General features: G+C 38.2%; 1 protein-coding gene across 4 annotated transcripts in view; it reads right to left on the reverse strand.

The window, feature by feature from the left end:
- Rala (Ras-like protein A) overlaps positions 1–19,346 on the reverse strand; it is a 287,845-nt gene that overhangs the window by 52,288 nt on the left and 216,211 nt on the right. For all 4 annotated transcript variants that reach the window (XM_090383831.1, XM_090383832.1, XM_090383830.1 and 1 more), the window contains one exon: positions 429–637. In XM_090383831.1, the coding sequence (XP_090239957.1) occupies positions 429–637 (209 nt within the window). The remainder of the gene's footprint in view (positions 1–428; positions 638–19,346) is intronic.

A 19,346-nucleotide genomic window follows, 5' to 3' on the forward strand; every position in this document is an offset into this window, starting at 1 on the left:
ATATAACCATGACATAATCAGCTGGACACTTGCTTTGCAGCCTTCTGAAAAATTGTTCCCAGTCAAACACATCATGCACAATAAGGTTGCTTCACATAACTGAGTAAAATTTCGATAAATTTTACATTATGTTACAGCACAAATTTAATACATATTCCACACTCGGAGCGACTAGGTCTATCTCCATCTTCTCTTGTGTCTACTGTGAAGATGCTGGACCATGACCACATGTCAGGAAGTTATAACAATTTCAGTATGGCCCAAAATGAAAACAGTTCCTTCCTACTGCTGCTGCTGGCCTCTTAAAAACAAAATTCAGATCATCCTTGAACCAACCTTGCAATATCAGTGATTCACAGCTTTATATTTTAGTTTAATTAGAATGGAGAAAAAATAACATTAAGAAGGCACAGTGTATGATAACAAACCTGAAGTCTGAGGTCAGAAAAAAGCTATCATGATCTGTAATGGAAAAAACACAGAGGAAGCCTTCACCAGATCGGAAATAATTATCTCTTATTGCTGCATAATCTTCTTGTCCTGCTGTGTCTAAGATATCAATCTGAACCTCCTCACCATCTAGCATCACTTTCTTACGATACGAATCAGCTTTAGTTGGCTCATAGTCTTCCACAAACTGAAAAATAAAGTTCTTAAAATTCACATGGACATAATTCTATATGACATTTTTTACCCTTACTTTTAATTAAAAAGCTTCCAGATGAAAAACATTTATTTTCACATTGGATAATAATGATTACATTCACTAACCATGGTAGCAAGAAATTAATTAGACTAGAATATTCTGTTAACTTGTTGACTATCAGAAGATTGATGGCTGCCTGTAACCAATGGCTTAAAATTTACTCACATTCATAGTTATTTTTTAATGTCTGTCTATCTACGTTCCCAACAATGGATAGATATAACGGAGACTAATTCAAGTTTATTACAAACAAAACTAGAGGAAGTTAAAAAATAAAACAACAAAACCTAAAACAAGTACAGGGTTGTTAAAATTAAAGTATCCCTATGTAGAGGAGGCTCTGGAGCAAGTTTCGATTATGCAAATAACTTACGTTATTTGCATAATCGAAAGTTATTGCCACAGTGCCACTACTCAGCTCTACTGTACTGTATAAAAGCAAAGCACTCTTCAAAATCATATACAGTACATGTTTGCCTGCACTACAGCAGCAATGCCAACAACGTTGCAGGAAAAGGTGCTATTAGTGAAGATGTACTATCAGAACAGCAACAATGCAGCTGCGGCTATCAGAGAATTCTGGCATCAGAAGCGTAGAAGGCGTGGACCTATGACTGTCCGCAAAATGATTGCGAAATTTGAAGCGACAGGACATCTTGGTGTTCAACCAGGTAGAGGTCGTGAATGTGCATAAGTGAATGTACACAACTGTCGCATTTGGGCAATAGAAAACCCTCGAGTTATCCAAGAGGTCCCATTGCATTGTCCAAAAGTGACAGTGTGGTGTGGATTTACAGCCACCTTCATGATCGGACTATATTTTTTTGAACAGGTAACACCGACTGGACCACGCACCTGTTCCGTCACTGCATAGCGATATTATGACATGTTGGCAAATTTTATAATACCAGAGCTGCAACAACGTGGGTGCCTTCAGGATACCACATTCATGCAAGATGGTGTGCCACTCCACATCCACCGTTGTGTCCAAAGATTGCTAAGGCAACACTTTACAGACAAACGAGTCATCAGGCATTGTTTACTAGACCTCACCCCATGCGACTTCTGGTTGTGGGGTTTTTTGAAGAACCAGGTGTATCAGAAAGGATGTCAAACTCTGGCAGATCTGAAGGTCAGCATTAGACATGTGTGGCTATTCAGTTTACATGTTACGTTGTGCTGTACAAAATGCTGTTCTTCGAAATGAAACTGTTGTTGACCAAAATGGAGGACACATTGAACAATGTAGTGCTGTTCGAGTGATTTGTACTGCCACAGCGCCATATAGGGACAGATTTTGTAAATAATTTTTTTCCCAATAAATACCGAGTGCATTCTTTATTGTACCTATTGTCCAAATTTCTCTTCAGTGCGAGCCTTGAACTCTCTCCAGAGTCCTCTACATAGGGATACTTTAATTTTAACAACCCTGTACTTCAATGCCTGGTGTGAAGGATACTTCGTAGTGCAATGCTATGTTTGGGAGCCACTTAGTGGCTCCGAAATTGTTTTTCTCTAATTAAGTTGAATTTATTCATTACTCAGCCTGATGTTTCTTAAAAAACCAAAGTCAACTTCTGCCGCCATTGTGTTCTGTCGATATAAGAATGTTTGAATTCTGTTGTCACTGTTATAATATTGATACCTGGAGATTTTTTACATAGTTTTGTTGTTGCAGTACAATCAGTATCAGTAGTGTTTATTTAAACCTATAATGCACAAAACAAATGTTTTTATAATGTTACTTCATCATGCAGTACATAACAATCTAAAATAGCACAGTTTGTACTGCCATCAAATAAGCAGGATTAGTGTTAGTATTATTTTTTTCAATGTCTTAGTTTTGCAAGTTTGTTTTCATATTAAATTTAGGCTAAAATCATGCCTAAGACTAAAGCAAAGGGCTCAAAATAGCAGTAATGCTTTGTTTTGGGGAAGAAATTCTGAGGGCAGTTCTAAGAATCAGGATTCAGCTACGTGCATTACTTGTGCCCTATTTGCAAATCTGAATATACCTTTGGCAGAACAGGATACACCCGTGTGTGTGTGTGTGTGTGTGTGTGTGTGTGTGTGTGTGTGTGTGTGTGTGTGTGTGTGTGTGTGTGTGTGTGTTCATCGCAGAAAGCATGAAGAGATTAAAACGAATGACTTCAGAAATTTTTTATTAGCTCTAGTTTTTCAAATACAGTACTTTCGCTATTGTCTAAGAATATAGTATTTCAGTAGTAGTCTGAGTGAAAAGTAATATTAAAACAATCTCATATTTACATTTTCTTGATACAACATAAATCAGTTGTTTTTAATTAAAACATAAAAAAACAAGAACACAAGAAAACTGCACAGGAACTGAAAGTACTTTCTCAAAATGTGGCCTATTCACGACAGCGCCTTCTTTTCGCTTGTCACTCGTATTCCACTTCCAGGGCATCTCTTGTTACTGTCCAACAGTAGTCAGCAAGCACAGAAGCATTCCCCCTACCTGGATATTTTCTTTCCATTGCCGAAATGTCTCGGTGGAATCGCTCACCGTGCTCATCACTGGATTTTCAGTGACATGTTGCAGCCTAATTGATGATACTTTTCTAGAAGGTTGTTCCTAGTCTCGACATAGTTTCCAGCTCTTCGGTTTCCCAGGAAGTCATGAACAAGACTTTTAAAGGCTTCCCAAGCTGCTTTCTCATTACCCTGGAGGATTCACTCAAACTTTTCATCCTTTAAAAGTTCACAACTTTGCAGACCAAGAAAGATTCCTTCCTTAACCTTAGCATCACTCAACAGTGGAAATTGTCCTCTCAGGTACTTGAAAGCTTCTCCATCCTGGTTCATCCACTTAAAGTTATTCACGAGTCCCAATTTGATGTGTAAAGGGTGCAGAAGATTGCTTTGATCAAACAGAGGACTGTGCTGGACATTTTTTTTCACTGGGATGCTAATTTTCCCTTAAGAGGCCAGACTTTTCTCTTGTAGTATGAGGACCTAGCCCGACTGTCCCACTCACACAGGAAACAGCACTACTTTGTGTATTCCAACTGCATGGCCAGCAGTATTGCAATCACCTTCAAGTCTCCACAGATCTGCCATTGGTGGTCTCTGTACTTCATTGCTTCCAGAATTAATTTCATATTAATGAAATTAATATGAAATTAATTCTGGAACTAATGGCACTGGGGGTTTCCCCCATCTCCACATTGTATTCTTTGTAAGTGACACAGAACTCCGTGGAGGCCAGAGATTTAAAAAGGAATTTAAAAAGGAATTAAAAAGAGATTTAAAAAGAAATCTATATAGGAATTTTTCTAGCAGGGATAAGGAGGTGATTATTCCCTTGTATAAGGCAATGGTCAGGCCACACCTAGAGTACTGTATACAGGTCTGGAGGCCTCATTTCAAGAAGGATGTAGAGATGCTGGAACGAGTACAGAGAAGGGCAACAAGATTGGTGAATGGAACAAAGGGGTGCTCTTACGAAGAAAGGCTTAAGTTTTGCAAATTACAGTGTCTGGAGACTAGGCACCAGCGAGGTGATCTGATAGATTAAAGCCTTGAATGGTTTGAGCATGCTCAATGCAGATGGGATTCTTCCTCTTGCTCAGAATAATCACCTGAGAGGGCATAAATTCAAATTGAGGAAAGACAGATGTAGGATAGACATGAGGAAATTTGCCTTTAGCCAGCGGGTGGTTGGTGGGTGGAACAGACTTCCATCCCTTGTTGTGGAAGTTGATAGCCTAAATAAGTTTAAGGCTCAGCTGGACAGGTATTTCGAACAAATGGAGGGGTGAAGTGGAAGTGGTTATTTTTTATTTATTTATTTTATTTTATTATTTTATTTTTTTTTTTGGCTGATGCTGCATAAGCTTGCTTTCTTCCATCAAATGCCTCTACTAATGCTAATGCTAAAGTGGGTGGGGAGTGGCTTGTTGTGCAGTGTTATGTTCTGTTTCTCTAACCACTTAGCCATTGGGTCTCTATTGGAACCCACCGTTGCCCACACTTTGCCACAAGGAGGCAGGTCAGGCACCCAGTAGATTATTTAAGTGCTCTGGCAGGCTCCACCACCTAATTTCCAAGGATTTCAATGGCAAGACCTATATATAAATATATATATATATATAAAGGGGGGGGGGAGGATGAACACTAGAATTTAGAAAGGCCAAAAGAGGTTTACGAGAAACCAGCTGAATTTTTTGATGCTGATCTGAATTTGGCGGCATTATTAGGGGTGTACTCGGTCGGTTTAGTTAGAGTCGGGGGAGACTGGAAGGATTGGGACAATAGAGTAGGCATCCCCCAAGTCAGTGGGGACAAGCCCCACCAGGGGAAGATGGGGGAAGCAGGGAGGGGAGGAGACAGACCTGTCTCCTCCCTCCCCTGCCTGGGGATGGGATTTTAAAGGGAACCAGGTTAGAGTACCCAGTTCAGATCACCAAATGGCGTGTTGGCAGCAAAACTGCAGTATGTCTTCATCGGTGGTAGTTGTCAAGTCCATGTCTTGTTGAATCCAGTAGGAAGGTCAAACTGCCCATCCCCCTCTGGGGGTGGGATATGTTAGCTGGCAGTGGGGAACCCACCAGGCAAGGGGGGTGGGAGAGACACACATTTACTTCATTCATAATCAGCATTTTCACTTTACTTGCATTCTATTTTTATACTTTTTCGTGTTAGGTTATATATACATATATTTGAATAATGGCTTTAAAAGTTAGAATGAAATGAAATAAAACAATAAATAAATATAAAGCTATCGTTAGAGGCAGCAAAATGCACATCTCCAAATGATGCCCAGTAACATAATCGATAATTAATATAAAAATCAAATTAATACACCAATAGCATGGCAAAACTATAGTGAAAAATTAACATAAAAATTAAATCAACAGGGAGGGGAAAGTAAAGGTAAAAGACTGAATCTAGTCGAAAGTCTCAGAAATAATTTAGAAGTTCAATTAAACCCAATTATATAATAATTTAGCGGCACCCCCCCTTGCTAGGTACCAGTTCCGAGAGACGTGAAATATCACCAAAAACGGGACTAAAACGAACTACTAAAATAAAACAAAGTAACAAAATAATAGACTGACCATTATGCCCCATATCTACAGAGGACCATGAGGCCAATAATGGTCATGGAATCGCTGCATTTCAATCGCAGGACAAATTGTCGCAAAGGCGAACCGATCGAAGGACCAAACCGTCCCTCCATCCTCCGATTGATCCACAGATGCAGAGGATTTGCATAGCGGTGGTCCTTATGCAGCGAGAATAAACTATAGAACAGACCAGCACTCCATAGCAGAGCCACACCACTGACATAATGTAAGCTTAACCAGGTTATATAGACCGAAAAAAGAAAATAAAATATAGATGGTGGTATAGGTGCAGCTTTGGCACATTAAACCCACTACTACCACCTGATTTATATTTGAATAATGGCTTTAACAGTTAGAATGAAATGAAATTTAAAAAAAAATGCTGGTCTGTTCTATAGTTTATTTCTTGCTGCATAAAGACCACCGCTATGCAAATCCTCTGCATCTGTGAATTGATCAGAGGATGGAGGAGCAGTTTGGTCCTTCGATCAGTTCACCTTTGAGATGATTTGTCTAGCGACTGGAATGCAGTGATTCCATGACCATTATTGGTCTCGTGGTCCTCCATAGATATGGGGCATAATGGTCAGTCTATTATTTTGTTACTTTGTTTTATTTTAGTAGTTCGTTTTAGTCCCGTTTTTTGGTGATATTTCACGTCTCTTGGAACTGGTACCTTACAAGGGTGGTGCTGCTAAATTATTATATAATTGGCTTTATATTTTAAATTCAAAATGGATTTATTATCAGTTGGATTTAATTGAACTTCTAAATTATTTCGGAGACTTTCGACTACAGATTCAGTCTTTTACCTTTACTTTCCTCTCCCTGTTGATTTAATTTTTTGCTCTACAGTTTTGCCATGCTACTGGCACATGTATTAATTTGATTTTTATATTAATTATCGATTATATATATATTATTTTATTTTATTTAAAAAAAATTTTCTCTCTCTCATCTCTCTCTCTCTCATCTTTCTCCCACACCAGTGGGGGGGATGCAATGGTGTGTAATGTAATTTAAATACTAATGGTTAATAATTAAGTAATTAAGCTAAATATAAAAGATTAAAACTAGGGTTAGTGTGAACTTAACTGTAACATTTATGGTTTGTGTTCTTTTTCTCACACACTTACACTCTCATTCATTCTTCTGGCTTTCATTTCATTTGTTCAAGTCTTGCTTTCTGCACTGCACTCTTTGGGCACCTCAACTTACTATTATTCTTCAGTTGTGGTGCAAGGCCTAGCTGCAAGTTTTTTGCAGGCCAGGGAAGAATGCAGTGATAGTGTTTGTGTTGTTAGTATACGTTTGTTAGTATATATAAAGCAGTGTAAGTTATTAATTTTGTATTCTTTCAGCCAATTACATTTGCTCTTTCACTCATTCCCACTCACCATAACAACCATTCACTCTCTTTCCCTCGTGCTGGGTCCATCTTTCTTTCACCAAAACTGACATTTTTTCCCCTTTACCATAATTCCTAATTCATTCAGTGACCAGCCTATTCATTCTGTCTTTCATTCTACATTGCATCCCCTTGCTACCAGCTTACTGATATTTTTCAGCTAATCTGCTTCCCTGGCTGCCTGTACATCTCCCTCCCCTACATGGTTACTTATTTGGTGTGGGGCCCCAGGTTCCTATTTATGGCAGGGTAGTCCTGCAGTTACCCAGGTCAATCTGGTTTTGTCATGTCAGGGTGCAGAATACTGCTGTCCTGACAGTTATTAGGTCATCGTCTGGGCGTGGTGGGAGACATATGCGATTTTAACTATTGATTATTTAATTGTTGGGGGGCTGATTTCCATTCTTTGGATAGTTCTGGGCATTTCGAATACTTTCTGCGTGAAGTTTGTAAAGGCTTCATAATTTTCCTCTTCTATAATGAACAGATGTCCTTCTCCCCTTGGAAGGGGGCCAATAGATGTGTTCTGGGGATGTCATAAATTATACATTCATATAGAATGTGTGCCCAGTTCTTACTCTCGCCACAAGTGCAATTTGGGTCATCAGTCAGCCCTAAGGAGGTTAGTTTTGCCTTTAGGGAGCTGTGACCTGTCAATATGAATGTTGTAAAAAGTCCAGGGGCATACCAATTGGGCAGCTTTGGGTTGACCATTGCCACTCATGGCAGAAACCTTTTGGTAACTAGACCTCTGGTTTCCTGCTCCCATTTTGTTTGCCATAGCTCATGGAGCTTTGTGGCTATTCTTTTTCTTTCAGCCTTGATGGTGTCGGCTGCATCAAGAGCTATCCCCAGAAAATCGGTGGGTATGCCCTTTTGAAGTCTATAACACAAGCCACTTTTGGCTACTTCCAGGTAAAGTAGGAGAGCTCCAGCCAGCAAGTGTAGTGCAGGTCTGCTCACTGTGCAACATGCTCTGATAATGGTGAGCAGTATTGTCCTTTGTATCGATTCTAATTTATTCCTGTTTCTTACTATGCCTGAGCGGGTGAACCACGCACCGGCTCCATAGGTGATAACAGGTAGGAACACTGCATGGTATATGATTGCCAGGGTCTTTCTTTTGAGCCCCCAGTCTGATCAACTTATCCTGGCAATCATACCTGAATAATTTCTCACTTTCTTCACCAAATAGGTCAAATGGGAATAAAAAGTTAATTTAGAATTAAAGACCACTCCAAGATATTTTAGTTCTGTAACTAGTTTTTATAGTAGTTGTGTTAATTTTAATTTGTGGATGTCTTCTTATGTCCAAATTGCCTTTTAGAAGTATTTGTTTGGTTTTTTCAGGCAATATTTTGAGAATGTGCATTTATGCCCACTCCTACAGCTACAAGAGGGCAGCATTTGATCTTTGCTCTACAACCACTCACGTGTTACAAGGAAAATCACGTCATCTGCAAAGGCCAGGCTTTCCACAGGGCTCAGATCCAAGGCAAAAAATTCATCCAGAACAATGTTCCAAAAGAAAGGGCCAAGGATTGAACTCTCCATGTGGACATTCCATTTTTTTTCCCCATTTATTAATACACACAGTTTACATACATTCATATATAATTATATATACACATTTCCATCATCCAGGGCTTGTGTGTATGTGTGTGTGTGTGTCATGGTGACTCCAAGGCAGTAGCCAATTTCCACCTTTGTTCTCTGTGTTGGTGTAGAAATACTAGGCCACTTCACCACCAGGGAGCAGCGAACACCTGGGCTGCCGCCTGGTACCCGTCTCCAGGCAAGATGAAACCGGCCTGGGTCTACTGTCCTATATGTGCTTATTTAAAATAACTAAATGCACAAGGCATAATACATTAAGAGTTTAATATCTATATAATATCAGTGTGTAGATACACCATAGATAACTCTTAAGGAACTACAAAGTAGTTGTTGTAGGCATCATTTGCTCTTTCTCATATTGTCCTCTGCCTTCACGACAAGTTGCCATGATATTGCACTACCTCGAATAAGTAACGCTTCCCTAATAGAGAAGACTATTGTTACTTATTCTCAGTGAGTACCACCACCCAGACATGTTTCAAGGCTATTGGCCTATCATCAGTGAGTGGGCAGGTACCCTAGTATTGCCTACAACAACTACTTTGTAGTTTCTTAAGAGTTGTCTATGGTGTATCTGCACACCGATATTATATAGATATTAAACTCTTAATGTATTATGCCTTGTGCATTTAATTATTTTAAATATTGTCATATACACCTTTTGGCATCTCTCATATTGTGTGATTATCTTCACAACTGGGTCATCATGTCTGCAATACTAGGGTACCTGCCCACCCACTGATGATAGGCCAATAGCCTTGAAACATGTCTGGGTGGTGGTACTCACTGAGAATAAGTAACAATAGTCTTCTCTATTAGGGAAGTGTTACTTATTCGAGGTAGTGCAATATCATGGCAACTCGTCGTGAAGGCAGAGCACAATATGAGAAAGAGCAAATGATGCCTACAACAACAACTACTTTGTAGTTTCTTAAGAGTTGTCCATGGTGTATCTACACACCGATATTATATATATATGTGCTTATGTGCACAAATTCCCACACCTACCGGAGGTAGTGCAATACTGGTGGGTGCCTCTCCACGTATGTCCATGTATGTATGTGTATGTTCCCTGTTTATGGCGGCCCCTAGGCATATGCCTATCTCCACCTAATGTCTCTGTGAAGAAATAATGCCTGTTCAATGGGCCTGACATAGTATTAACACACACTACAATACTGCAGTATGTGTTATCCATGTCAGGCCATTTTGCCACCAGGGAGCAGCTGTCCCTGGACCTCCTGGACAGCCAATTCCTGGCGCATGTTCAACGTCATGTAAAGCCAGGCCTGTTCCAATAGTCTGTGCTATAGCACAAAGTCCCGCATCCACCGGCGGGTGTGCCATACCAGTGGATGCCAGCAAATCCTGCACTCAGGGAGAACTCTGGATATGATACAAAGGACTATTTTATTAACAACCACACGAGCATGCAGAACAGTAAGCACACCGGTGTTGCAGGTGCTTGCTGGAGCGCTTCTCCTCAATTTGGAGACTGTAAAAGCTGGCTTGCTCTTGCTGCATGCCAGGAGGGTTGCTGCCACCGTCCAGGATTTCATAATTGACCCAGCGAGTAGTACTAAAACAGAAAAAGTCCGATTACAGGCCTACCTACTTCGGGAGTGGCAACAAAGATGGACCAATACAACAAAAGGAGAAATTACAAGAAAATTCCTCCCCGACCTTAGCAAAATATACCCCAAGCAACCGGCCTGGTACTTTCCGGGGAAGCACTTGACTTCGCTCCTTACTGGTCATGGCCCCTTTAAGGAGAAGCTTCTCGGGTTCGGCCTTGTTGAGAACCCCAACTGCACGTGTGGGGAGGTCGAGAACTGGAATCACTTGGTCTACAACTGCCCAGAATATGAAGATCTCAGAGGCATCCTGATCACAAAGATACACTATCTTCCGAAAGGACTGGAATACCACTTCATTGACACAGAAGAGGAATACAGAGCACTTTCTCAATATGCCCAGGACCTCTTCGAGAGGAGAAAACTGCTAATTACCATAAATCGTGTCTGACGAAAGACCACCACAAGTTAAACTATACAAGACCATAAAATACCATCCAATGGAGTTACTACAGAGAAAAAACCTTGAGACAAGTTAGTGAAAAACACAAGGACGGGGCTTACCCCATTAGCGACTGGACTGAAATCGACTCGACATTGAGGAAAAGAGACAACGCAGCACAGCTGCCAAACGCCATTTGGAGACTTGAAGAGGGCACCCTAGCCTCCTTCATCTTTAATATCCCTATTCCCGGTGGGGGGAGGAGACGGTCTTACTGTCTCCTCCCCTCCTCGCCATTCCCACTTTCCCCTCTGGTGGGGCATGGGCATGCCCCACTGTGACTTGGGGTTGCCTCCTCTCTCGACTCCATACTTCTGTCTTTTCCCCCCAGACTTCAGTCTCCCCACCCACTCTACCTGCACATACGCAAGCGAATGCCATACAAGTAGGAATTGATTTATTCATCTCCAAATTACGTTTTTCGCCCATACACTTGGCCTTTCAGAAATTTAGCGTTATTCCTCATCGAATTTACCAAAAATATATATATATTTCTTTCTTTCTTTTTTTTTTTTTTTTTTTTAGGTCCTAGCCGTTGAAATCTCAGGAAATTAAGCGGCAGGACCTGCCAGAGTAAATCTTCGTCTACGGTGTTTCCTGGTCTGCCTCCACGGGGCGAAAGTGAGGCAACGTTGGGCCTCAGTAGGGGTCCAGCAGCTAAATGACCAGATGAACAACGGTACATGACACTACACATACACAATAACCATACACTTTTAAATCTCTGGTATTTCCCAGCGAACTGGTTCACCCACAATGAAAGCAACGCAGAGATGGGGGAAACCCCTGGTGCCATTTGACCCTAAACACACTTTACACTTCACTTTACTCAGGGTGCCCAATCCTGAGTACCAGCAAAAAAAAAAAAAAAAAAAAAAAAAATTTATATATATAAATAAAATAATTAATTAAAAATATCTATATATATAAAAAAAAAAAAAAAACCCCAAACTATGGGTACGAGAACGGAAAAAAAAAAAAAAGACTGGGATATTATGGAGTGGCTTGCAGCAATTGTAGTCTTTTTCTAAAATCAATAAGACAAAAATGTTGAAAAACATTAAATCTATCTCTATCTGAGACAAACAAGTGTAATTCATTAACATTACTTATTAAAACTGTTTGAAACAACAAAGATCTTTCTTCAGTATACAGATTACAATCCAATAATACGTTTCCAATCTTCTTCAATCCCACAAAAACTATCTGTCGCTATACCCAACTGAAACAGTTTTGCCTTTAATGATCCATGCCCTGTCAGTATAAAAGAAGCCATCATGGCTGGGAAAAACCAATCTAATTTTTTGTTTAATGACAAATAGCGAACATCTGGCAAAAAGTATTTGGTGACTAGACCAGTCGTACTATCGTTCCACCTACATTGCCATATATTATATGATTCATTTAATATTCTTTTTATCTCAATTTTCATATTAACAGATGTATTAGAAGTTATTCCCATAAAGCTAACTTCCCTACCTTTCTTTAAATGATACACTCCAGCTATCACCTGAAGGGCATTCGTTGAAACCGTCCAACATACTTGATTAATTGCTAATAACATCACCCTCTGTATGGAATTTAATTTATTTTTTATTCTAACAATATTTGCCCTCCTATACCAAATACCAGCAGCATATGAAACAATTGGCAGGAAAACAGCCTTATAATACAATCTAAGGTTTTTTTTTTTTTATTTAACCCCCATTCTGTTCTTGTTATCCTTATTATAGCAGCACTAAAAGTTCTTACTTTATTCGCTAAATTTTCCACATGTTCTGTAAAACTTAACTTATCATCTACAGTGGTACCTTGGATTACGAGTAACTTGGTATGCGAGTGTTTTGCAAGACGAGCAAAAATTTTTAATAAATTTTAACTTGATAAACGAGCGAGGTCTTGCAATACGAGTACAGTCAGTCCTCGTATAACACGTGTTTACACTACACGAATTCGATCATACACGATTTATAAATACGGGAACGATATCTTATATAACACGAACCGAATTCGCCTATGCACGATTCGCCTTTGTGTTTACAAGAAATGGCAGTCGAACGCAGAATCACCGCAACCCGATAGCAATGAAGAGAAGATTTTGAAAATGTATTTATGGTTTTTTATATCCGTGAAGGGGAAACACATTTCACCATAATAACGTGAAAACCAACAATTCCAGCTAGTATAATCGCAAATGCAATTAGATCGAGTTTACTACCAGTTTATAACAGATTCCACTAGCAGGAACGCAACTGGAAATTGTTTTTATTGTTTTATGGTAGGAACCCCTAGAAATGTGCTTTAGTAAAATGTGAGGTGTTAATTAATAGTGTATCTCTGCCTTTACGGTGTTTATTCAGTTGCTACACGCGCGCAGCTTTGTTTATGTGTATCAAGCGTGCCTCCTCATTTTGTAATAGTGCGAGCGATGAATCTGATTTCTGAAATCCTCAAAAGGAGGCAAAAGCAAGTGTCATTGGAAAGATTCCTTGTTAAAGTCGCACAAAAAGAAAAAGTCAACAGATTGCAGTGATTCCGTTAGAGACAGTGAAAGTCGTCCTACCCAATAATTAATAAATTCGATTGCTTTATGTATATTAAATTTAAATATCAAAAATATAAAAAGGTATGTATTTTGTATTAATAATTTTTACAGTATATGAATATTTTTGAGTTTTGGAACAAATCATCTGGGTTTCCATTATTTCTTATGGGGAAATTTGCTTTGATATACGAGTGCTTTGGATTACGAGCACGTTTCCGGAACGAATTATGCTCGCAAACCGAGGTACCACTGTATAGTTATTCCTAAATAACTACTGGTTTCAACATACGCTATTTGTTTATTATATATACATGCAGTAGGTGGATGATCATAATTGAATGCCCCTTTAAAAACCATCAGCTTAGTTTTTGTTATAAAGATATTCAACTTATGTAATGTAACCCATTGGGTCAGATCCTCCAATATTTCCTTAATCCTTGTCTCCAAGACCAATCTTGAAGACCCCAAACACAAATTACCAAATCATCTGCATATGCTATACAATGCCAGTGTTCCAAGACTACGACTACGAGAGAGCCACTGATCTAATACAAGGTTCCAACACACAGGCCCCAGTACGGAACATTGGGGATATCCGCGGTATACCAGTGTATCGCAGACCAAATGACGTGCCCTTATTGATATTTTCCTATTTGTAAAATAATTTCTTATTACTTTGTATAATTGATATGAACAACTCATCTTTACTAACACATTTAATACACTCTCCCACCACAGTGAGTCAAACGCCCCCTCGAAGTCTATGAACACTGCCATAACATATTTATCAGTAACAGTATCACAATAATGAACTAAGCCATATATGGCGTCTTCAGCAGATTTTCCCTGTTTAAATCCATATTGATTTGTTTCAACTGTACAATTAACTTTTAATAATTCATCTAATCTTATGGCTACAAGTCTCTCGTATATCTTCCCTAGATTAGCCAATAAAGGTATCGGCCGGTATGCTCTTGGCTCAGAAGGATTCTTCCCTGGTTTCAGGATCATCTTTAAAATTGCGAACTTCCATTTTTATGGAAAAACTGATTCTGAAAGGCATTTGTTAAACATATTTAACAATATTTCAGGATAAATTTCAAACATCTTAACCATTACTGTATTTTCTACTAAATCCCAACCAGGACATTTATTTAATCTAACTTGTTTCATAACTAATTGTAACTCAATCATATTAAATAGCTCAGTTTCAATAGACGCATTATATAAACTGTTTTCCATTCTTATTCTAAGCTGATCAGCAGTGTCTTGTCCGATATCATCACACTTATAAAGGCTTTCACTATTGCAGCAACTGAAGAAAACCAATCTAATGTAGGTTCATGTTAACATATCTTCTACACTGTAAAATATATCTCCTAAGGGAACTTTATTGCAAGACATTTTGTACAATAAACCCCACGGCTCCCTATTTCCTGTTTCTTTTACAAAATTCTGCCATGATTGGGTCTTATGCTGCCTAATTGCTTTACAGTATAATTTCTTTTTATTTTTGTAATTGGTTTTAAACCATTCGACTTCCTGAGCTGGCAATGATCGTCTTCTTTGATAATCTCTTCTTGCAGCATTGACTTGTCTACGAAGAGACGCTAATTCCTCAGACCACCAAGGAACTATGTTTTTTCCCATTTTTTCCTCTTCCATGCATAAGATGTTACTCTATACAAAGCATTCTGAATATATGAGGAGTATTCCAAAGCATTTAAAACATTCAATTGTGTTCCAGTGTCTCCCTCAAATTCTATACGTAAGGCTTGCCTAAACTTTTCCCAATTCATTGTTTTAATTGAAAATCTGTTTATATTTTGCATACTGAGAGATTAAAAACTGACCTGTCAAACTTGATAATAAAATGTATTGCTCTGTGGTCACTCTGCGTCGCCTCAGTAAGAATTTTCCAACCAATGACTTTATTACAGATACTAGTTGTAGATAACGTAATATCTATGTTTGATTGTCCGTTCACAGTTGAAAAGGTATATGGCATGCCCTGAACATTGCGAACATTAAGATTGTATGTAAATATAATTTCTTCCAATAATCTACCTGTTATCAGTAAAACCACTGTGCCAAAGCAAAGACTTCACATTTGCATCCATAGCAATCATTAGGTTAGAATTTGCAGTAACACTCAGAAAACCTTCTATATAATGAACTGTTTCTAAAATGTCTTGCGAAGGGGGGCAGTATAAGGACATTAAATAGAATGAGAAACCACAAAAAGCAATTTGAACACACATTGTTTTGAGTGCAGAAAGTTGTCATTTTAGTAACTGTTATATCAGTGTTATTAATTATAATAGCTGACTTAGGTCTATCACTACTGGACTATATAATTCGGGAAGAAAGTGGAATCCCTGCTACTTTACACCCTCCTTGACAAACTTGGTGGACACAATATGGTTCTTGCATACATATTATGTCATACTGACTCTCATTCATAACCACTCTAACTTCATCCATTACTATTTGAGAAAACATTGACAGTTTATCTGCATAATTTTCAATGTTCCCACGTGCCCAGAAATCCTCCCACTATCTTCCCTACAATTTAAATTACTCATTGTTAATATTCAAATTAGATATTGCAACAGCCCTCTGGTACTCAGGACAATTCTTGTCCTGTACCGAATGATTACAATCTTTTTTTCTTCTCTTGCAGTTAACACATTTGACCAGTTGATCTCTTAATAAACAATCAGCATAAACATGCCCATTTTCTGAACAATGGCCACACAACACAGTCTTATGGTGACAGTACTGTACAGTGTGCCCATAACCTAGACATTTAAAGCATTGTGATACAACAGTAAACCTTCGAAATTTATACGAGAAATTCAAAAATATCCTGTCTTTATATAAAATACACCTTAATAAACTCGGGGGAAAACCAATTATCCAATTTGTAGTTTTTGCTTTAACTCCTGATTGAAATCGGAAAGTTACCCCCTGTAACACTTCATCTCTTTCAAAACCATGCTGCTTTAAATTTTTACAGTAGAGATCTTCTACTATGTCCTCCTTGGTTAACTCTTTCAGAATGTCATAAATTAATACTGTAGGGTCATTCAATTTTGGTTTATCATATATTACCCCAGCTGAATTTAGCAGTTCTGATTTAGAGAATTTATCAATATCACTCTTTTCTTCAAATTCCAGAACAACCCCCTTATTTCAAATTGGCCTCATTTTACGTATTTTAATCTCCTTATAATCATTTTTAAGGGTATTAACTACTGCCTCTCTTACCTACCGACTATTTTGCAAACTGGAATTCTCACCTGCTCTTATTACCATAATATTTTGCTTTGTACACCCTGTGGTGTCCACAATCTTTTTTTGAGTTAGCACCTTGTTATAAATTTCAAATGATCTACTCCTATCTTCCCCCATACTGCCCGATTTAAGTTTATCAGCATATGTCATAGTTTTTTCTACTAGTGGTTGACCTTTAACAATGTCGTCTATTAATGGAGCCTTAACTTGTAATTCATTAGCTCTAGCTTTCAATCATTCATTATCAATTATTAATGCCATAGTCACCGTCTCCATATCGATCGACTTATCCAAAACATAATTCAAAACTGTTTTAGTTATTTTATTTGCCTCATTTGTCATGTAATCCACGATCTGTTTCTTTAATTTAATAACTAATTCGTAAATTGAAGTAACATCTTCGGATCTCATTTGTTGTTCATATATATTGCTTACTATTATGTCGCTTTCCCTTACACTAATTACAATATCTCTTCTCGAACAATCCTCATTCATGAAATCAACCATTCCCTCCAGCTCAGAAACTTTATCCACCAGTGAAGTTAAAATTAAGCTAACAAGTCACCAGAAAGGATTTAACTTACTAGAAACACTTTTTTCAAAGTTAAGGATCAGGATTTCCAAAATATTGTGGAATTAATTTTGCAAAATTACCGAAATAAGATTTAAAAGTAACAGAAATTGAATTTAAACAAATCTAAAAAGCTGCATATTCAATTATGTTCCATAGCTCTTCTACCAGGCAGAGAACACATCATGCTTTGATTCAGTCACCAAGCAACCTGCATATAAGATTTTTCGGCTAAGGTTTTGCGTGCTTCTCGTGTGGGCTTTCTTTACCTTCGCTGATTTTTCTTATGTCTAGGTCACAGGCCAGGTTTTTGGTTACATACATCAATGCATAAGCCAACAATTTTATGTTCTGTTCCCTAATAATACCTTTCACTTATAAATCAGCTGAAAGATCCAAGAGCACCCTGTCCCTCTTTTTGGAAAGAGAAGCAAAAAAAAAAAAAAAAAAGACACTTTTCATTAAATAGTGAAATGTAAATAACTCAAATTCAAAGGGGCTTAAAAAAAAAAACAAAAAAACTTTAAATTATTCAAGATAGATTTTTTAATTAAAGTTAAACTATAGGTGTAACAAACAACTAATTAACTATCAAAATAACACTATTTTATGCTTTAATAACAACAAATATGTTACTGTATATTCTGGCATATAACTTTGAAAAATCTGAAAAAATCATCTGAAATTTTAAGGTTGACTTAAATGCTAAGTATGAAAGCCTGAATTAATGGCAATATATTTACAATTTATTAAATATATGTACATTTTAACAAAATATACATAGTTTCTCGTCTTTTAAAACCCAAGAATTTCAACATTAGCATTAGAATTAGTAGAGGCATATGATGCCAGAAACCAAGCTTATGCAGCATCAGCAAAAAAAAAAAAAAAAAACACTCCCATTTCACCCCTCTGTTCGTTCCGAGTACCTGTCCAGCTCAGCCTTAAATTTATTTAGACTATCAACTTCCACAACAAAGGATGGAAGTCTGTTCCACCCAACCACCCGCTGGCTAAAGGCAAACTTCCGCACATCTATCCTACATCTGTCTTTCCTCAATTTGAATTTATGCCCTCTCAAACGATTATTCTGAGCAAAAGGAAGAATTCCATCAGCATTGAGAATGCTCAAACCATTCAAGATTTTATACACCTCAATCAGATCACCTCGCAGGTGCCTAGTCTCCAGACACTGTAATTTTCAAAATTTAAGCCTTTCTTCGTAAGTAGTAGTAGTGTCATGTGATGCAAGAAAGCAAGTGTATGGGCTTATGCAGCATCAGCCAAAAAAAAAAAAAAAAAAAAAAAAAGAAATCACACCATTCCCTCCAAATGCCTGTCCAGTTCCTCCTTAAATTTATTCAACCTATCAACTTTCACAACAGATGGAAGTTTGTTCCAGCAATTAACCACCTGCTGGCTAAAAGCAAATTTCTGTACATCTATTCTACATCTGCCTTTTCTTAATTTGAATTTATGCCCCCTTAGGTTCGTAATCTGAACAAGTGGAAGGATCCCATCAGAATTCAGCATGCTCAACCCATTAAAGGCCTTATACACCTCAATCAGATCACCGCACAGGTGCCTAGTCTCCAGCCACTGCAATTTTCATAACTTTAGCCTCTCTTGGTAAGAGGATCCCTTCATTCCCTTCACCGATCTTGTTGCCCTTCTCTGTACACGCTCAAGCAAATCGACATCCTTCCTAAAATGAGGCCTCCAGACCTGTACGCAGTACTCAAGTTGTGGCCTGACCATTGACTTATACAGAGGGACAATCACCTCCTTTTCCATGCTAGCAAAATTCCCATATATCATTGACAAAACCCCATGACCTGTCCTGGCAGCGTGTCTGCACTGCTCAGAAAATTTCACATCTGACTGCACAATTACTCCCAAGTCTTTTTCATTTTCTACCACCTTAAGTGTAGTACCACACAGTTGGTACTTTTCTCTCTCGTTACTTCTACCCATATGCAGTACTTTGCATTTGTCAAGGTTAAACTTCAGTTGCCAATTCTTAGCCCATCTGCCCA

Source organism: Mastigoproctus giganteus, chromosome 10 (assembly GCF_048544385.1).
Source record: "Mastigoproctus giganteus isolate SK-2022 chromosome 10, ASM4854438v1, whole genome shotgun sequence".
NCBI classification, from domain to species: Eukaryota; Metazoa; Arthropoda; class Arachnida; order Uropygi; family Thelyphonidae; genus Mastigoproctus; species Mastigoproctus giganteus.